Here is a 22624-nt window from a genome sequence, read left to right as displayed (position 1 = left end):
TAACTTCAAACAGTCGCTAAACAAACTCTTGTAAAACAAGGACTACCTGTATAATTTTATGGAAGACTGGATGGAATCTTTTTGTACTTTGAGCTAACAGGACCAGTTTTAAAATATGCTAAATAATAAATATGTCCAGAATACAGATATAGTCCTATAACTGAAGAGGCACAATGAAAGTGTTCTTACTTTTTTCAGCAGCTGAATAACAATAGCATGACACAAGAAAAAAATAGTGCTGAGTAGCAGTTACAGAATCAGAAAGCTTTATTTACACAGAGTAACAAGTAAATTCCTGAGACTGCGCTGCTCTATAGTGCAATAAAGTCATTTGAGAGAGTACAAATCAGCAGTTTTCTTAATTTTTCATGTCAGGGAACAGTCTTCACCAACATTAGATTTTGAACAAACACCAACTACAGAGCTGACTTTGTATATATGTCAATATGTTTGCATCTGTGCAATTACCATGAACAAAAAAGACACATACATACATGTGTTCGTTTACACACCCACGCAAACCCACACACCCTAGGAACTAAACATCACTAGACTTCATGGATTTTCAAAGGCTTTTTGGCCATCATCATGTTCTGATTCATTGGTTCTTAGACACTGAAAATATAAAATGCTGAAAAAGACTGCTATAATTCTAAAAATATTCTCTAGTCCTGTTTCAACAAGGAGTATCTAAAATGTATTTGTAATACAATTATTACTGGGCCAAAGAAACTATGCTATTTGTGAAAAGTTACAGTAAAATCCAGAAATACGTTCTATTTCATCTTATTTTTTTCTTCAGTGTGTCATTAAATATAAGATTTCATGAAAACCAGTTGTAAATAGCAATGACTCTACATTACATTCCCTATAAGAACATTCATCAGTGCTAATAGGACAAAACTCTTCCATAAAAATTGCATTTAAAAACTATTTCTCTTTTTTTTAGAAAGGGAAAATGATTGACATTTATTGCTGTTGTCATTACATTTCCACAATACAGATTGATCTGTGTGCCAACTAAGCTGTTGTCCGTCTCCCTGCTGATTTGAATGTACTGCTTAGTAAATAAAAATATTTGTTGGTTCACAAAAAAAAAGCCAATATACCTGATCAAAACCTGCTATAGGAACTAGTTCCAATAAACCAAGGGTAGGCAAAGTTGGCTCTTCTATGACATGTGGACTTCAACCCCCACAATGCCTGAGCTAGCATGATTGGCTCAGGAATTCTGGGAGTTGAAGTCCACAAGTCATAAAAAAGCCAACTTTGCCTACCCCTGCAATAAACTAACCAATCCGGTAAGGAGCACAGGATCCCCGGTAAAGGAATCCAATGGATTTTTTTTTCAGTGGATATGACCAAGCATAGATGCACCTGAACATCTTTTTTTTTCAGAACAGCACCCCTGTATGTTACCATCAAAAGTATTTTCCGTAAACATAAACTTATATTTCAGATGTTTACATTTTGTGTGAATGTACATACGTCTTCTCTCTATATACACCCATGCATACGTATACACACATCCTTATATCCCATAACATTTTGCTTCTTTTTTTAAAAAAAAGAAGAAGTAAGGCTTTAAAAACTCAGTTTCAATACATAAATCATACAACACCACCAAACCCAATGCAATCCAATGAAATGCCACCTGGGATTAATCTTGCGCAAACACTATATTGTTAAGTATGCAGTTGTGTTCACTGTAAGGCCATTTGCTAGTGAAGCATCATTGCTAAGGCAAAGAAAGTTTGCAGCTATATAAACTAAGCTACAGCTAGGTGAGTTGGGTAGTGATCCTCCGAGGGAGGCACTTTCCTACTCGGTGTACTTAGTTTCTCATAGTTTTTAGCCCTTTTTGTGTTTAGAAAGCCCTTATGCATAAAAGCCCCAAATAAGAAAAGGCTGCCTACAGCACTAAAGATAAAAGCAAACTGTAATTAATCAAGATGTATGTTAAGTAAAAGCTGATACACTATCTCAAAAAGCTTAAGGTTAATGGCATAAGATGTACTCTCCATTGGCAAGCCCACATAAAAATGCTATGATTAGGAATAATTACTTTCAAGTGAAAATGTGATTGCAAAGAACACGCTATATTTGTGCACAGAAGACAGGCAACCATTTCTCTGAAGATAGGACATGTTTAGTTTTTTTTTTAAAAAACTATGTAATTCATGTTGGTGGGGAGAATTTTAACAGAACCATGCAATAAAATGGAAAATAAATTGTGTGGGTTGGATCCAGATTAAATGAAATGAAGATACCACTTACTGAATTTAATGAGTCTTAAGTAATTTACTGCACAATCCTCTACTTACATTTACTCAGAAGTAAGTCACACCAAACTCACTTACTTTGATGTAAATATATATATACAACTACAATCATGATATGGATCTGATCCAAACATTGCAATTATTTTAACAGTACCACAGCAAAATGCTGTGGGTTATATTTGCACAGAGTGCTTTTTTTTCCCCAAAGGGAAAAAACAGGAACAGCTATGCAGATAAGAAATATGGATTGATGTGCCATATCTGACATAGTTCATAGCCTAAGTAATAATCCATTTGAGTGCCTATTCCAATATGCCATGGTAGGAATTTTCAAGCACTGCTCAACAGATTTGACAGTACACACATAGCCTAAATATCAAATCTATTATTCAAAATTTGCATTGAGTAAGCTCTTTGAGTAAGCTATTGCCACCTGGATGGTTGTCCAAATGTTATACAACCAAAACACGTATCTAATAACATGGTATACATCCTTGCACATTGTACCCTACAGACTGCACTCTGTTTATATCAATAATTAAAGATGATTCATTTGCCATTGTAATTTTTGCCCATAGTGACATCCAGGTGATAAACAACAGGCTTAGTTTGTCAGCATAAATGCATTTAATTATTACACTCAATAGAAAGGTTACCTTTCTAGTAAGAGCTTGGATATCACTTGAACAAAGGCAAATTTTATAGCACCATTTAACTCTGGTGCTGTCCTCAGTAATAGCGGTAAGCAACTTGTATGGTTAAAATGATTTTGAATGCCTCGCGCCTATCTTATTCTTTCTCATTTATCACAAAATACTGCATTATCCAATCCCTCTGCCATTCATTTCACCTACTCTTTCTCCAGGTCTTCCATGTAGGAAGACATTCTCAAGAACAAAACGTGATTCCTTGCAATGGTGTTGTAAAGGGCAGCGGCAACAGCTTTGTGTTTGGGCTGCAGAAGTTCCCGTGTCTAAAGCAGAACACCAAACTATCTTAATACTTTTGTAACAGATGAAAATTCAGGAAAAAGAAAAGCAAAATCTCCTTTTCAAGTGTATGTAATTGCCAAGCATCTTCCTCCAGTGAGCCTTATAAAAAGAGTATCAAACTCGCGGCCTGCGGGTGATGTCTTGCATCATACGCTGGCATGCCCACCCTCATTTTAGCGAAGTGGGAAAGTCGTGATATGTCACGTGACGACAGCATAACTCTGTGAGTTTGACATCCCTGCCTTATAAGCTTTCTATGATCAGGAAGGTTTAATTTTAGCAATCATACTACTAGCAATTTAATAAATTAAATTACTAATGGAGCTGAAGTCTGAAAGTGGATAATTTTGCTTTGGGGGGAAAATGATATTCTTAACTTTCAGATGATAGATACATACCCACCAACCACTGTTTTATCCTTACACCAAAAACCGGTGGAAGGACTGGAATGTGGTTTTTGTGGGGAAAAACCCAAAAGCTACAGGAATTACAGAATGTTGGTATAAGTACAATTTTTAAGAGCTCTTTGCCCATGATGAATCCAGACACATTTACGTGAATGTAATGTACCTGGAGCAGTGGAATCGATACTATTGCCAATATAAGAGATTTTCTCAGAGCTCCTAACATTCAGTGTTTATAATAATATTGCTACATAATTATAGCCACTTTCATTACCTGGTAAAATTGGTAGGGAAGGGTCAAAAGCAGTAAGAGATTTTACAAGAGAGATACAGAAATAAGATCTCTAGCTCTGTCATGATCCTGATAACCCACAGTGAGATCTAAAAATAATTAATTCAGACCAAATGATAAAAACAAAACAAAACCTAATTCCAACTCAAATCTATGAAAACTTGCCCCTTATAACTTTTCTCTGTTTCTGAAAACAAGCAATGTATGTTAACTTGGGTTGCAATCAACAGATTTTGCAAGCATGAATACGAAGTCTTTTCATAAAAATCACCAAGTTATTCCATGGCACCAAAATGTAAATAGATATTCCAGCTTAACACTGTTTTTATTTTCACTTGCATATCTATACGCGCATACACACATACGCATATGGCTTATATGTCACATAAGTTTCAGACAGAAAAATTTAAAAAGTGAGCATGTAAAGAATTAAAGCCTACTGTGAAAGTTTAAATGAACAATTGTAAAGCTTTAGCTTAGATGAGATCTTCTGTGATTTTAGATGCCATGCACATTAATGTCATTACGGAAAAAGTCAAAAATAGGCTACTATTTTTAAGAAATAATCTCTTGTTTTGCCTTTCATAAAGAAAGGACTGGATTTCATTCATAACTGAATAACTTGGTTGCATCATTATGTGCTAAATTATCATTGTTGGTTGCCCAACGTAAGAAGAGGTAGAAGAGAAACTATTGGTGTATCAAGTGAATATTAGAATCTCAAACAGCACTTTGTATTAGTTTTGTTCTAGCAAAACTTCAAACCTCTGCCACCCACCTAACTTAAACTAAGCCTGCTGTGAATTCAGAGAATTATAATCATAATGTATTAGAAGATATTAAGCTGAGAAAGGCTATTTTAAAATATGTATTGAACATCCTGGTGGTTAAACACACGTTCCAGCAATATAATAGAAAGTCAAGCAGAGCCCTGAATAGTTGTGGTCTAAAACTCTTCTCATTACCTATTGTGATCCATCTGTCCCTGCTTATATAGCTATATGATCATGTTTTCTTAGAATGAAATATAAAATGCAAGAACCACTCAATCCATAATGAAAATGGAATTTCATTCTCCTTCATAATAAATCGCGCACCATCGTTTCATAATCTGCAAACTATTATTTGTGCTTGCCAACCAAATAACAATTGTAAACAACAGGCTGATAATGGATTATAATCTTATTTTAGAGGAGAAATGCAAATACTATTTTTGGCAATTTAGATTTGCATGCTTTGACAATGAAGGCCTGTTTGCCTGTTACTAAAGCATGGCCGGGTATTACAACTGAATAAACTCTTCTGTTACTTTGGATATCTTGACAATCAAATCAAAACTGCACCTAGTTTAGACGAGTACATTCCTGTCCCATTTGTGTGAACATTCACTAATCATGGCTATGGTTTCCTGGATTTTATGCTGAGCACAAAGTTTAGCCTCCTGAATATCAAGACATTTTACAAAAGCCACACACATATCTGTGCACATTCATTGTTTCTAGAAATAAACTAGATGTATTTTTAAAAAACCGAATCCGAAGCTGTGGCTGAGCAGAATTTCCAGTGTTTAGAACATGGGCCTCCAACCTTGGCAACTTTAAGACTTGTGGATGTCAACTCCCAGAATTCCTCAGCCAGCAGAGCTTGCCAAGGTTGGAGACCCCTGGTTTAGAAAACAGAATTCTGGTTCTGCTTGATTATTTGCCTCATCTTTGGAAGATGTATACTAAAATGGTAAGTGAATTTAGGGATGCTATATGTAATATGATTTAATATGTTGCAGAACTGAAAGCTGTGAATGAGACCAGCAAAATTAGTGTGGGCATAAAATGAAAGGGTGAGAAAATGTATAAATACCACAACAGGAAATGAGTGATGACATCTTTCTCACAAGACTTATAAGCCAGGCCGTGTAAACTGCTTCTGCAGTGAAACACTAAACCATAATAAAAGCAAAGCAAACCAAGCCTAAACTAAAACAGAGCTAGCCCTCAGAGGGGGCTTTTCAACCTCAGCAACTTGAAGATGAATGGACTTCAATCCCAGCATAATGGATGGAAACGCCTGGGAAGTAAAGTCCATACTTCTTAAAGTTACTGAGGTGGAGAAACATTGATCAAGACTTTTTAGGGTTATTAAAAAGAAAGAGGAATATGAGGAAACTAGTGGAGGTATCTTTTAGAACAGAGGCATCCAACCTTGGCAATTCTACAACTTGTGAACTTCAATACCCAGAATTCCTTAGCCAGTCATTCTGGCTGGGGAATTCTGGGAATTGAAGTCTACACATCATGAAGTTGCCAAGGTTGGAGACCTCTTTTTTTTAAAGAGCCTACAGCTAGGCTTTCCAGTGCCCATATACAGCAGTGCCTGATGTTAATCAATGAAAATGCTGAATAATGCACTCAGATTTTATTTTATTTTTTGACAATAATAATAATACACTCTTCAAGATTTGGTTGCCTGTATTTTGCACTAGTTTTAATTTTTTCTATAACAAATTAAGGTAACAGGGAAGTGGGTTTTCCTTGGATGTATTTTTTCCCTTAGTTATATTTATCCTTATCTCCCATGATAGCAGTGGCAGTAGGTGTCATATAATCTGGCACAGACCACTCAACAGTGCCATGTGTGCTCAACTATTGGGCTACTATCGTTCACTGAAGATAGAAGTAACTATATACTCTATACCAGGGGTAAGCAAAGTTGGCCGTTCAATGACTTGTGGACTTCAACTCCCAGAATTCCTGAGCCAATCATGCTAGCTGAGGAATTATGGGAGTTGAAGTCCACATATCATAGAAGAGGCAACTTTGCCTACCCCTGCTCTATACTATTTCTACCTTTTCACTTGGTGAAAGTATCTAAATACTGAGTAAGGACTGGAAAACAAGATTTATCTTTAATGTTTTCTACTGATGAATGACGACAAATGGTGCAAAATGCAGATTTAAGACACTTTGCACCAGATAAGAGCCATGATCCCTTTTCAGATGCCAACTACTAAATTGCGGCACATATCTCTCCCATATTAAATCATATACCTGAAATCAGCATTTCTTTACAAGTGATAGTGTCACCAATTTAATTTCATTATTCCTTGAAATTTCACTAAAATATCAAGAATGCAAAAATGTTCTCAATATTTTACTACTCCAGACAAAGCCTATATCCTCCTTTTGCTGGCAAATTGATAGCAACCATGAACTAGAGGTCGTTCATTCAACCATTAAATCTGGTCCAGGTGAAGATAAGTAAGAGGGCATTGCAAATGATACCTGTATGTTGGATAAGGAGCACAGATCTCTTTTACTAACATGGATAAAAATCCATTGTGAGTTCTTTTCACAATGTTATTGGCTTGTGTATGTCTGTGTCTGTCTGTGTGATTAGTAGACCATAACAAACTGCTGTGATTCTGGGAATTATGACTTTACGTATATTATGAAAAAATTGAGTTGTGAGATCTATGAATAGGTGATTTAAAAACAATAACAGAAAATGAATTCAAATAATAATGCTAATCTCCACTTTTTGCCCCGTTGATAAGGATAGCTGATGTGGAATTTATATCAGCCAACAGCAAAAAAGGAAAAGGACAATGAAAAGAAAGGGGGGATAGGAAAGGTAAGGAAAGGAAAGGTGGGGAAAAGCTTATTTCTACATCATGGACCTGCTGAATCTCTAGGTGGCAAATTAGCCTATTTTGAAAAACAAATGACCAGGAGTTTTTGGTCTTTCCTTTCAAGTTTTGATACATCCACAGAACTTTCTCTTTCTTTTAAATATGTTGATGTTAACATGGGAATTTTCCCCTATGTAGAGCTACAGTAGTTTGAATAAGTCCCCCCAAAAGCTAAACAAAATTTGGCAAAGCTCTTTGTACAGGTTCACCCGCCAAGGAGAGAGAAAATGTGGATTTTTCTCCTCTGGTTTGCCACTGCTAATAGCCTTGGTGCAAGCAGATCCTTCCCTCTTAGCACTCTCAGTTGTTTTCTATTTGCTCAATATCTAATTCACCCCCCAACTGAAAGATATTATCCCCACCAGTCCCACTGTTCCTCCATGAGGAGTGTTCAACTTCTTTCCTACTATTCTCATCTTCTGTAGCACAGAAATCTGAGTCTTCGTAGGAGAAATCTTCTTCCTGGTTAGGATGATGGTCTTCTGAATTTGAATGAGGCTCTGGCACAGGGGTGCAGGCTGGTGTCCTGCCAGGCATGACGTCCACATTGGTGGCCCATGAGTTATTGCTGCTGGTGCCAAGGGAGAACTGGTTCTGCTGAGGGCAGTCATCGACTGTGGTGCTAAGACTGTTGAAAGTTTGACAGTTCTGCAAAAAGATAAAAGAAAGAGGGCAACTAAATGTACAGCAATCCATGCACAAATATGAGGATTCTATTATTTCTTCTATTGCATTGTTATCTTTTCATTTTAAGATGACTTTCCAAGGCTTAAATAAAAAAATTGATTCACTGCCATATAAAATGATGTACAAAACATGAGTTCTGCCAAGAAAGTAGCTTTATCCCAAGAATATGAAGAGCTAGAGATATTAATTACATTTTACTGTAATTTTAACAGACCTGATTAAAATTGATTTTGTATACTCCCTGCAGTAGTAGGTCAGGCTTTATACTAGTATATTAATAGTATAAAGCTTGAATTTGCAGGGAGTATACACAATCAAATTATAAAAACTAATTCTAGACTTCAGTTAAAACATTTTATTGCATGATTCTTAAGACTACAATCTTTAGGTCAAAGGATAGGTCAAGATTTTCCATCTCTGAAACATAAGAACTAGATCTGAACTTTAGAGGAGGAAGAACATGATCAAGCTGCTTCTCCTGCCTTTCTGTCAGCCTCCAGAAATATTCAAGAATTAAAACAGAGGCCAGGCAGGGGCTGACATAAAATATACTGCTCAAAAAAATAAAGGGAACATTCAAATAACACATCCTAGATCTGAACGAATGAAATATTCTCATTGAATATAGTGATACCTCATCTTACGAACGCCTCGTCATACAAACTTTTCGAGATACAAACCCGGGGTTTAAGATTTTTTTGCTTCTTCTTACAAACTATTTTCACCTTACAAACCCACCGCCGCTGCTGGGATGCCCCACCTCCTGACTTCCGTTGCCAGCGAAGCACCCGTTTTTGCGCTGCTGGGATTCGCCTGAGGCTCCCCTCCATGGGAAACCCCACCTCTGGACTTCCGTGTTTTTGTGATGCTGCAGGGGAATCCCAGCATCGCAAAAACGGGCACTTCGCTGGCAATGAAAGTCCGGAGGTGAGGTTTTCCATCTAGGGGAGTCTCACTGAAATCACATCATCGCAAAAACACAGAGGTCCGGAGGTGGGGTTTTGAGGACTTCGGTGTTTTTTCGATGCTGCGATTTCACTGATGCTCCCTTTGCTGGGAAACCCCACCTCCGGACTTCCGTTGCCAGCGAAGTGCCCGTTTTTGCGATGCTGGGATTCCCCTGCTGGGATTCCCCTGCAGCATCACAAAAACATGGAAGTGCAGAGGTGGGGTTTCCCATGGAGGGGAGCCTCAGGGGAATCCCAGCAGCGCAAAAACGGGCGCTTCGGCTGGCAAAAGGGGTGAATTTTGGGCTTGCACGCATTAATCGCTTTTCCATTGATTCCTATGGGAAACATTGTTTCATCTTACAAACTTTTCACCTTAAGAACCTCATCCCGGAACCAATTAAGTTTGTAAGAGAAGGTATCACTGTACTTTGTTCTGTACAAGATTGAATGTGCACAACAGTGTGTGAAATTGATTGTCAAACAGTGTTGCTTCCTAAGTGGACAGTTTGATCTACTTGGAGTTACTGTGTATTGTTGTTGTTTAAGTGTTCCCTTTATTTTTTTTGAGCAGTGTATTTTAGATCCAAAAGACTGGAGATTTCCTCTTCTGTTTGCAAAGAGGTAGGTAATTATTTTTAAAACATGGATTAAAAATAAAACTATAGGTCAGCACTTCTTTCTTATTTTCCTTTGCTTTTCCTGCAAAGTAGCCAGATAGATAATTTAGCTCAATTTATAGGAAAGGCTTAGAACCACTCATTAATAATCCTCCAGGGTTATGGATTAAATTCATGCATTGATAAGATAATAAGGTCACAGATTTCTACTTCTGAATCAATCACTATCATTCTGCCCCTCTTCCCCTCCATCCCCCAGCCAAAAACAGGCTTGCCCTGTTTAGAGATTTACAAATCAGAAAGCTTACATTTCCTTCCCCATCCTTGAAATCCTAAAACCAAGTTTGCCCATACTGAAAGGTTTCCTAGAGTCTGGGGAAAAGGATGGCTCTGTTGGGAGGGAGGCAATATGACTTTGTTGCAGGTGTAAGCTTATTAGCAGAGGAAGCATTTGTTAATCATGAGGTCCCAGCCTCTGACACAGTACTTTGGTTTCCAGTTACCTGGTAACTACCAAAAAACATTCCGTTTGCAAACAGTGCCGCAAATAAAGTGGCTTAGCTCTCCAAATGGCACTGTTTTCACTCCTCTCTGCTCAGAAGCAATTGTGCCAACACCTGTTCTCTTGTGGATTAAAGGTGTATACTATCTCACATTGAAAGGGATCTTTTCAGTTTTTCAATTGCAGAAAAAGGATTCTGTTGATTAGCCCACCATTGGAGGAGCCCTCCAGGTTTTGGCAGGGCAGCCTCCTTTTGTCTCATTTTATGATAAATAAAATCCAGGAGCAACAAACACCTTTCTAAAACGTTCATCATTTGCAAGGCAGAGAGACCTAACTAATTAATTTGTTAGCTTGAACTTTTGTATAATGGCTGTGACTAGATGAGAGAAGGAACACAATTTTTGCTGGAGCTTTTTGAAACCAAACACAGCACTGCCTTAAACTGCAATCCGCCGGCATGCCAGTTTTATCCCGAGAAGCCCGAGGTGATGTTCCAAAGTTCATAGAGACAAAAAATAATATCCCGCTGAATTTTGCACCCGTTTGCAAAATTCAAGTGACAAGCAGATGATCTGCCCCGTTCCTGAGGTGCTAAGCTCAAGGCCAGTTCCCAGACACAAGTTCGAACAGCTTGTGGTTTTATTGTAATTATCAAATATTAGGAAAGGGCAGGGCAAGTTTTCTGATTTTGGGGGGGGGGTAGGCACTGAGTAAACATGAGGCTATGGGAACAGATCTTCTGCAAAAAAGCATATCCCAAGAAGAGGGATATCAAGTCAGGTAGCAAACAGTGGTTCCCATTGTAATTCTATTGTTTTAAGGTCATTCAACATCTGAAAAAAAGTGCTCTGGGAACAGCCTGTGCAACCGCTACCCACCTCAATCTCCCTTTTAACAGCTGTCTTGCTAAATAACTTCCCTGCACTGATGTGAACCACCATCTAGCTCTTCTTCCTCCATGTATTGTTATACACTATAAAAAGTTGGTCGGAAATCTAGCAACAACACAGAGCAAACTGAGTTGTTCCTGGTTGCACAGAGTGGGAGCAGGGCTTCCCTTTTAATGAATTTATTGCCATAATAAAATATTGCTTTTAAATAAAGACATTTACATAATGACATGAAGGGGGGGAGAGATGTGTCTCAGTTTGTGAAAGAGGAATGGTAATGAGGACCAGACTGATCAGAAACCCAAACTGATGCACATTTTACTAGACCCTGGGTGACTCAGTCAACAAGGATTCCTGCTGATTTAACAATTGAAGTGATACCCATTTCCCACCATATCATCATAATGTGTTTTAGAGACGAGAGAGATCAGGAGTGGAACATTTTGAATTCCGATTCTATAATAATAATAATAATAATAATAATAATAATAATAATAATAATTATTATTATTATTATTATTATTATTATTATTATAGAATTGGAATTCAAAATTATTATTATTATTATTATTATTATTGTTATTATTATTATGTCAGTACAACACAGCAAACGAGATCACTATGGTGGATTTTGTATTTCATCACCAGTCGGGCGCTTCCCAAGCACCTAGGACTGCGTGATGTAGTGGCGAATTATTTTTGCCGATCCCAGTAAAGCGGCCTTTTGCAATTGACAGATGGAGATTTTGTCAATTCCGATGGTTTTCAAATGTCCGCTGAGATCCTTTGGTACTGCGCCCAGCGTGCCAAGTACCACTGGGACCACTTTCACTGGCTTATGTCAGAGTCGTTGCAGCTCGATTTTTAGATCTTCATATTTCACTAATTTCTCTGGCTGCTTCTCCTCAATTCTGCTGTCTCCTGGGATTGCGATGTCGATGATCCATACTTTCTTTTTCTCCACGATCACAATGTCTGGTGTGTTATGCTTCAGAATTCGGTCAGTCTGAAGTCGGAAGTCCCACAGTAGTTTTGCTTGCTCATTTTCGACCACTTTTTCGGGCTTATGATCCCACCAGTACTTTGCTACTGGTAAATGGTAGTTCCAGCACATGTTCCAATGGATCATCTGTGCCACAGCATCATGTCTATGCTTGTAGTTAGTCTGTGCGATCTTTTTGCAGCAGCTGAGTATGTGATCGATTGTTTCATCTGTTTCTTTACAGAGTCTGCACTTTGGATCGTCTGTTGATTTTTCAATTCTGGCTTTGACAGCATTTGTTCTAATGGCCTGTTCTTGTGCCGCCAGTATTAGTCCTTCTGTCTCCTTTTTGAGTGTTCCACTTGTAAGCCATGACCAGGTCTTTTCTTTATCCACTTTGCCTTCAATCTTCTCCAAGAACTGTCCATGCAATGCTTTGTTCCGGCAACTGTCCATACGACATTGAGTTACATTTTTTCTGTACTGGTCCTTAGTTTGCTTCACCTTGAGATTATTATTATTATTATTATTATTATTATTATTATTATTATTATTATTATTATAGCTTTAAGATCTTTAGTTCAGCATGTGTGTCTTTTGCACTTGTTAGATCTTCTGCAATTTAGTAAAAATAAATAAAACTACTTCCCCAAAATCTGAAATTTTCCTCTTTCTTGAAATAAGGAATCAACAATAATGTTACAAGGGATTAGAAAAAGATGAAGCAATGCTCCAGGCGAGAGACACTGTATGCTGATTTAAGATATGGAGATAATAATATGAGGTCTTTGATGTGTCATACTGTATGCTTCTTCAGTGGAACAAGAAGCAGAAAATAGAGCTTGCTTTCTTATGCAGAAAGAACAACTCAACACAGGGAAATGTATTTGTGCCGAAGCTATTCAACTCCACAGCATTTGGATGAGGCAGGTGCAAAACCTGCCCAGGCACTCGGTTTCACCTATTGAAATAATAATGCAAGATGTTTTGAATGCTTCTCTCAAATCCACAGAATATGTTCTTGTTAAGATTCCTTAAAATGAGGTTTGCATCATTGGGTAGTCACCCTAAAGTAGCTTGTTACAATTCAAAAAATGAAAAATCTAGATACAGGTAATCCTTGACTTACAACCACAATTGATCCCAACATTTATTTCGCTAAGCGAGACAGTTAAGTGAGTTTTGACCCATTTTATAACCTTTACTGATGCAATTGTTAAATGGATCTCTGCCATTGTTAAGTTAGTATACATGGTTGTTAAGTGAATAAATCCGGCTTCCCCATTGGCTTCGGTTGTCAGAAGGTCGCAAAAGGGAATCACATGACCCTGGGTCATTGTAGCCGTCATCATAAATATGAGTTGCCAAGCACTTGAATTTTGATCATGTAGGAGATGATGCAGTGGTCATAAGTGTGAAAAATCATCATAAGTCATAAGCTTTTTCCAAGGTAGTTGTAGCTTTGAATGATCACTAAACAAATTGTTGTGAGTTGAGGTCTACTTGTATTAGATTTTTGGAGGAATCATGAAGTGACCTGGTTGGATCCCTATGGCTTTTACATGTGCTTATCTGAGAAAGAAATCACTATGTAAGCCACCCGGAATCGCTTGGTTGAATTGGGCTCATTTTGAATATACAAACAATTGAACAAAATTTTTGGAAAAATCTGCAGTATACCAAGATACCAAATGATCAACTTTAACATGTTTCTGTAGATTTTTAACCAAATTAATTGACTTGAGAATTGGAGTTTTGTGGATAACTACTATAAGCTTTGCCCTTATATAATCTTATGGAGAAAAGCAAAGATAGCTGCAACTGTAAAAGATGAAAGATCAAAGCAAGCAGCATTATTGGAGCCAGGACAGAGATCAACGTGGCTGCGATAAAAGAAAAAGTGAGAATGAGTATGAAGATAAGGTATGACCTTTAATATGTGCCATGCAAGGAAATTAACCAAACAGGTAACTCTAGATTTGTTTATTTTTAGTTATAAGTAGCAAGCTTTTCTCTTATTTGTGTTAATGAAGTCCATATCCATAATTTACTTATTTTCTCATCGATGAAAAGGCTTCCAGTGTGGAAATACAAAACACAATGAAAGTAATAAAGACACCCAACAAATAACATTTAAAAAGAAATTATATAAATATATTGCTATCAACATCTAAAGGAGTACAAAATAGAGCTTATTCAATCTGATTTTAAAATAATAACAACATAAATATAGAACTTTCAGCCTTTCCATTCAAATGTTCTAAATCATGGCTATCTTATCTATTTATTATGTAATTATCCATCCATAATTTCATGACAAGGATCCTGATAGCATATTCCAAACTCTGCCCAGTTTTGTCCAATTATGTGCATGCCAACCTCATCTATACAACCCCTTAAATCTGTTGCTATTTTTTCACTGCAACTTTAACGTTCCTCCTTATTCGTGTGCTTATGTTATACAGTCATGAGAAATAGCAAAGCTTCCATTATTACTGATACTCTCTGGATGCAACACAAAAGGAAAATGGATTATTGGACAGCCAGAACAAAGGCTCCCAAAAGGAAGTTATGGTTACACTTTGATCTTCCTACTATATAAAAACAGGATTATCCTGTGATTATTAAGTCTTATTTCCCATGAAGTAGAAGCAGACACTTTCTGTTCATTAAGTGATCCCAGATTTTGGAACTTGAAGGTGTAAAGGACTATTACAGGGGTCCCCAAACTTAACAACATTAAGACTTGCTGCTATGCTGGCTGGAGAAGTCTGGGAGTTGAAGTCCACAGTTAAAGTTGCCAAGTTTGAAGACCTCTGGACTATTACAATGAGTAATATAGGCACTTATAACAGTTTGTTTAGTAACCGTTCAAAGTTACAACGGTACTGGAAAAAGTTATGATTGTTTTTCACCATTTACAACCATTGCAACATCCGTGCATAGTCACATGATCAAAATCTGGATGCTTGGCAATGGGTTCATATTCATAACGGTTAGAGTGTCTCGGGGTCACATGATTCCTCTTTTGCAACCTGGGAAAGAAAATTCAATGCAAAAACTAGATTCCCTTAACAATCGCATTACTAATTTAATAACTTCAGTGATTCACTTAATAGGTGTGCCAAGAAAGGTCGGAAAACGGGACCAAACTCACTTAACAATTCTTTCACTTAACAAGAGAAATTGGGAGCTCAATTGTAGTCATAATTTGAGGTTTATCTGTAGCTTTCCATATGTTACGATCTGGTGTCATGAATTTTCCATATTGGCACAGGTGGCGTTGCCAGGGAAACTTAGCAGCATCATCCAAACACAGGATAAATGTAATGGAAGGACAGGGAAAGAGCAGCCTGGTATCTGCCACCATAGGTTAGCTAATCTTGATATAGACAGATGCAGAGAAAAATATCTCAGTGTAAGAGGGGAGAAAAACTGTTGACATATCATCTATCAAAATGAGTCTTTACACAAAGATCTAGATTCCATGGCCTGTTTGCTTGGCCCAGCGTTCCTTAAATTCCAGAGCTGATTTCATTCTCAGCTGACTACTTGTGAATAAGCATTATATGTTGGCCCTGAGAAAAAAAAGGTTTGGTTTATCAGCATACACATAACTAAGATTCTGCAAACATGCCCTGTCATGCCAATACAAGCCTTACCTTGGCATCTCCTTTAGTCATTAGTTTGAAAAGGCTGGGAATGTTATTTTTAAAAGCCTTGGTTTGGGGGAGTGGGAGATTGCTTATGTACAGTAGCTTTGTTTCAGCCTCTCTTTTTTTGTTTTGTTTTAGCATTCAAACACCAGATTTTTGAAAGGGCTTTTGACTGAAGGGCTAACTCACTAGGAGACTTAAAATGTTGGCTCTACAGCCAAACTTTCAATTGAATGTCCAGATTAAAATCAAATATGCTCAAGAAATTCAACACCAAAATAAACGTTGCTTTTCTGATTACAACGAAGGATATCTTCCCAGACATACCTTTATACAACACTCAATGGTGGGGAAAAGTAGTGTTACTTGAATTGTTTCATTCAATCTTTTAACAAGATAAAAATCGAATGGACCAACAGATCATGCCATAATGATTAGCCAAACGCCTACAAGAAGTTCACAACAAGACACAATAGCACCTTCACAATCACTTCATTAAGCCACTAATATAAAGAGGCATTCTCCCTCCAATGTAAAAAGAAATGCACAATAATTTGGAACCAGTAACTAGCCTTATTTTACATAACACAGTTTATTCCCCCTTTAATGCTGACCGTGATGGCTGTCATTAGAACTTTTTAATAGTAAATGTATTAATATGTCTGTTGCATGAAGAAACGCTTCTTTTAATCTGTGAATCTCTTTCCCCCCCTCTCTCTATGTAGTTTCACCACATCCAGATAGTCTTTGACCTATAACCATTTGTTTAGTGACCATTTGAAGTCACAAGGCAGTGTTATTGGGTCTCCTTTAAAAAGCTGGTTTCTCTATAAATTGGAGCTTCTTTGCCCAAATGTGCACATAAAGATGTCTTCATTTACGTAAGTTATATTATTATCAAAGCAATTAATAAGACAGGAAATGCCTTGGACAGGCAAATAATGTCTTGGAGATTCTTAAGGAAATCTTTTGATAGTCTAAAGCAGTGTTTCCCAACCTTGGCAACTTGAAAATATTTGGACTTCAACTCCCAGAATTCCCCAGCCAGAGAATGCTGGCTGGGAAATTCTGGGAGTTGAAGTCCAAATATCTTCAAGTTGCCACGGTTGGGAAACACTGGTCTAAAGGGCTTCAACATTAAAAGATTAGAGTTAAAACCATGTATGTGCTCTGCTCTGGGTCTGCACATAGTTTTTATCCTAACCACATGTCTTTCCATCTCAAATTGCTCACCTCCTAAATGAGGTGTCCTAGTAAGACTTATAAAGGCATTACAAAGGTGAAAGGAGAAATATGGTCCAATAAATTTTCCAATTGGTTTTATTTAATCCCTGATTTTCTTGACTATAAGTACATTTTTATATTGTTGTTAGGAATTCTATCTTTCATAAAAAGTCATTTAAGTGTCTTCCCCTTTCTTTTAATATATACATTCTTGGAAACCAGTACTTAATATCGGAATATTTCTGTAATTTTGGAGAGATATGAAATTGAATCTAAATATTCTAAAAAGTTTTTTTGGGGGGCGTACAAATGCATTCCAATTCAAATCTAGGCAAAAATTGGTTGTTACAACAAGGAAATACAGTGGTACCTCTACTTAAGAACTTAATTCATTAAGTAGAAACGTTCCTAAGTAGAAACAATTTTTCCTATAGGAATCAACATAAAAGCAAATAATGTGTGCAAACCCATTGGGAAAGAAATAAAACCTTGGAATTTGGGTGGAAGGTGGAAGAGGAAGAAGAAGAGGAGGACAGTTGCTGCTGAAGGAAGAAGATGAGGTGAGGGAATCAAAAAAATCCAAAACTTTAAGGCCTTAAAAAAAAAGAGGGACTCTGAGGTGGCAAGGAGGAGCACGTGCCTCCCCTACACCTGGCGCTAGGCTGCCTCCCATACACTGCCTGTTGCTGCTGTGACCTGCTGCCTCTTCCTTCCCATGCAAGGGCTAACCTCTCCTCTCGCTTACTCGCTCGCTCGCTTTGTAGCCAGCGCCTTTCCTTCACTGTGGTCACTCCTCAGCTGCCCAGAGCGAAGGGAGCGTTTCTTTTCTCTGGGCACTGGCAGAGGTTTATTTCATGTCCAAGCGCCCAGAGAAAGGAAAATGTTTTGTTCGGTCTGGACTGCCAAAGCCTCCTTAAGCGCTACTGAAAGGCTCCTCTGGCAGCCCAGAAAAGCCCAAGATGGCTGGGATTAAAGGGGGAATGGCAGGAAACTGGCCGGGCCTTCATGCTGCTCTCAAATTTCCTAGTAAAATTTTCCAGGCTCGGGTTCTCAAGTAGAAAATGGTTCTTAAGTAGAGACAAAAAAATCTTGTACACCCGGTTCTTATCTAGAAAAGTTCTTAAGTAGAGGCGTTCTTAAGTAGAGGTACCACTGTATTTTTTTCCATCTCTATATTAAGTAGGCAACTAACACCATAACAGATTACTGAAAAATAATCAATAATTAGTGCTGAGTAGAAACTCTCTGTGAAATACAAACTTGACTGCTCCAAAATACCGTAGTAACCAATGTTTTCCCTAATCAATTACAATGAACTCATTGACTGACTTTATGCCATACAACTAACTCTTTATTTATGGAGCTTGGGTTAGGCTGGAATGGTATTTTCATTAACTTCAAACATCACCTGATTTGATAAGGTGAAACAAGTACTGAAATAGTCTATTCAAAATTTGTCCAGTTAATCATTTAAACCAACTGTTGTCAACAAGTTGGAGGCTAAAAGAACAATGTTCCATTGTTATTGTTCATGTGTGCTTTAACAATCCTTAGAACAGTTACTTAGGTACTTAAAGAAAAAGTATGCGTCATCATTATTATTCTTTAGCATCGTTTATAAAATATGGTTTTGCTAAAAAAACAAAAAATGGGTGACTGTGGGTAGATGTTATTAATGATACAAAGAAGCTTTCTTCCTAGTTCTTTGCTTATGATATTCCTGAGATACAGCTACAAATTTAGAAGAATCTTTCATTTTAATCACAGTATAAGAACAAGCTGAGACCCAGTTTTTGTGTAGTGATTAAAGGTTAAAGGCACTGGGCTAGAAAATGGGAGACTGTAAATTTGAAGCCAAATACAAATTATAACAGTTCATTTAGTGACTTCAAAGTTACAACAGCATTGAAAAAAAAGTGCCTTATGACCCTTTTTCACACTTACATTTACAGCATCTCCTTGGTCATGTGATCAAAATTTGGATGCTTGGCAACTGGTTCATATGTGTGACAATTGTAGAGTTCAAGGGTCTTGTGGTCACCTTTTGTGCCCTTATGACAAGCAAAATTAATGGGGAATCCAAAGTCATTTAACGTTACTAACTTAACAACTGCAATGATTCACTTAACAACTGTGGCAACAGACATTTTGGGATCAATTGTGGTTGTAAGACAAAGGCTACCTGTAGATGACTCTAGGCTAGTCATTTGCTCTTAGTCCTAGGAAGAAACAAAGGCAAAACCCTTCTGAAAATATGAATGAATGAATGAATGAATGAATGAATGAATGAATGAATGAATGTATTATAAACAAATCATCTATGAAATTAACTACAGTTCTGAGAAAGTATTTCTAATTCAAAGCAGAAACTAGCACTTCTAAGTTGTTCCCCAAATTGTTGGAATAAGTTTTGAAACTGAATTTTTCTGACATTCCATGACACCCAAACATTAAAATGAAATACATGGAAGGTCTGTCCTAAAGTCAGTGTAGAAACTTAATATTTATGTTAATTGCTTTAGGTTTTTAATTTGCATCCTGACCTGAGCTTAGCTCCAAAAGATGTTGAAAGATATGGCTGTTTTAATTCTCCCAGCAGCACTTGGTCAACTTTGTCAGTGTACACTAAAGCAGTAAAGGAAAAACCAAGGAACTCCAAGATCAACAACTACATAGAGAAAAGGGGTGACTATAACTCTGGCAATTTTCCCCCCTGGCTTGAACTTCCCAAGTGATGAATGAAGTGTCAGGAAAACATATGACAGCAATGTTAAGAGGGGTAAAAATAACACAGAAAGTAGTTATAAGTTGCATGAAGGATAAACAGAATACTGTATGTCTGGCAGAAATTCTGAATTGGATTATAAACTAAGGAAACAAGTTCTTGCCAATGTTACTGTGCCAGTGAATTCTACCTGACCAGTCTTGTTTTGGCTGCATTTGAATAGTTTATGGTATTTAACTAATTATTTCATCAACTATTGCTACATCCGTCACTCTGCTTTCTTTGATCAGAAAAATGTATACATTGGGGTTCAGCCAGCATAAACACGGGATATCACTATCCTCGTAGTTGATATGTATCTATTTGAGCATTATTTTATTTATTTCTTGATAAGGATAGGGCACAAATTTCAGGCACAAACATTTGAAGTAAAGAGTCCCATAAAGAGTTTATTTTTGAAGTGCAAGTGAACATCATCACTCAACATGGATATGGATAAAAAAACTTTAGTTAAATAAAAGAGATGTTGGTCTTAGCTGATACCCCTCTTCTCATCAGGTGGAGCCAGCATTCAGGTTGGGTTATACTTGTCCACTCAGAATGAGGACCGAGTCTGTTATATTTGCCAGATCCGCCTTCCTAGAACCCAGCTTTGAAAAGACCAAAGAAGCAGATTCAACATGGCTACCAACAGGACACAATCAACAACAGGTAGGCTCCCCTTCCTGAACCGCCAATAATGCGGAGACTGCTGTGTATGCCAGTCCAACAATGACAGCCCAACCAAGAGGAGTATGAAGGAGCGGACCCCCTCAAAGATGGGGTTGAATGCTGGCTCAACCTGATGAGAAGAGGCATATCAGGTAAGACCAACGCCCCTTCTACATCATAGGTGGAACCAGCATTCAGTAAGGGACATACCAAAGCCAAAGGTCCCCCAGATGAGCTTAGTCCAAGTCGGAGAATTGCAGGCATGCTGATAGGCTCTGTTGTACTGCAGAGCCATTAGCAGTTGCAAGGTGGTATGGTCCAGAGGAAGTGAGGCCCCAGCTGACGTGATTCCTGATGAGGAGAGAAGAGTCAGAGCCCCGGAGGCCTGGAAACCTCCTGATTTGGAGGAGGGGAAGGCCTTGGGAAGCCAGCTGACTCCCAGATATCCACAGTGCTCCTGGCAAGGGCAAGATTGTTGAGGGCCAGCTTTTCGCTAGATGGGTAGATCGCAGCACTATCCCCTGAAGCCTTCAAAGAGGCATCCTGATCCAAGGAATGCGAGTATAGGCCAGCTGAGGTTTGATTGCAGAGCCTCTGTAGGTCCCTCTGCCCACTCCGAGGACTTTGTACCACAAGGGTTATGAGGGACTCCTGTCTTGGACTGATTGGAGGGACCGCTCTGTTCTTCATCCAGGGCACAGTGGTTTGTTTTGAGTTGCCACTTGCCCTGTGGCTTTTCTTTTAAAATGGCTCCGTCCACCATTTTGAGGTCCAGATGGCTATCCAAAATGGTTGCTGCCACTGTCAAACTGAAATTGGCTGGTTGGCAGAAATCCAAGGAGCCACTGGCACCGACCAGGACAAACCCTGCGTGGTCCAGGCACCAAATGAGCCAACAACAGGCTCAGGCCATTCTCTGAGCAATCAGAAGCTGGCGGAGAATAATCTGGGGGGGATATGCAAGGATGAGCTCAAGCATCAATCAATCATTACTCAGGCTGAGATGAGCTGGAAAGATGGCGGTCACTGTACTCTCTGTCAAACAGGCTTGTCTGAGCTAAGTGGTGAGGCGGCAGGAGAGAGAGGGAGATAATGCCTCCCTGTGGCTAGCGAGTGGCGCGACGTCCCTGAGATGGAGTGAGAATATCAGTCAGCATGTCTTCCCACCTTGGTAATCAGCACCCAGCAAACAGCTTTCGATGCCATACCATCTCCCATTCAAAGTTTTGATGTACCAGAAAAAAACTACTTATAACCCAGATTTGAAGTTTGGATGGCTGCCCTGGTCATATGAACACATTTTTAGTGCTAGGCAATTGGGCCACATTTATGGCTGTTTGCAGGATCTCATGGTCACATGATTTATGATGCATTCACTTCCTGTTCTCAGCATGAAAAAATACTCCTCCATAATGAACAATGAGTTCACTTTATGTTTAGTGAAGTGGAAAAAGTTGTAAAATCAGGCATGGTCAACTGATATCTCGACTGTCATGACTTACAACTGTAATTATGGTCATACATTGAGGTCTACCTGTGATAATATATCAGCAAACAGATCAGATACTGCCAGAAACAGTTCAGGGAAATTTATTATTGTATACCAAAGGTTTCTACTGGCAGGTTTATATAACTGATTAAAAACAATTATGAAGTAGATGTGGGGGGGAAATTACAATAGTCTTCCAAGGTTTTAGGATTACAATTTCCACTCTTTATTCCTAGTCTTCGCAAGCAATACCTGGTGGTATTAGTTTGAGGAAGGCTGATTTACATCATGCCAGAAGCTGAATTTGGCCTGAATGAACAAGGTAGCTCTTATGTTTTTATCTTAAGGCAAAAAAACATTATTTGTAGTTCCTAAAACTCCCTCAGACTGCTCCAAATGTTACCAATAGTTTTTAATGCAGGAAAGGAGGGTGTCATATAAACAGAGAATCAGATTAATCCCATTTAATTAGATCAAATTAAATTTAATCACATTAATTTACACAAAACCTAGCTTTTATCCTAGGCTCAAAT

The 22624-nt window shown here is 38.1% G+C and overlaps 1 protein-coding gene across 5 annotated transcripts in view; it reads right to left on the bottom strand.

Moving 5' to 3' along the window:
* Positions 1-249: 249 nt before the first annotated feature.
* The window catches only part of FAM53B (family with sequence similarity 53 member B), a 166020-nt gene continuing 143645 nt past the window's right edge, over positions 250-22624 (bottom strand). For all 5 annotated transcript variants that reach the window (XM_070752529.1, XM_070752527.1, XM_070752530.1 and 2 more), the window contains one exon: positions 250-8303. In XM_070752529.1, the coding sequence (XP_070608630.1) occupies positions 7956-8303 (348 nt within the window). In that variant the 3' untranslated portion in view covers positions 250-7955. The remainder of the gene's footprint in view (positions 8304-22624) is intronic.

The sequence above is a fragment of the Erythrolamprus reginae genome, chromosome 5, assembly GCF_031021105.1.
Source record: "Erythrolamprus reginae isolate rEryReg1 chromosome 5, rEryReg1.hap1, whole genome shotgun sequence".
In the NCBI taxonomy this organism is placed as follows: Eukaryota; Metazoa; Chordata; class Lepidosauria; order Squamata; family Dipsadidae; genus Erythrolamprus; species Erythrolamprus reginae.
The sequence above is the reverse complement of the archived record's forward strand: the minus strand, read 5'-3'. Positions and strand labels throughout refer to the sequence as shown.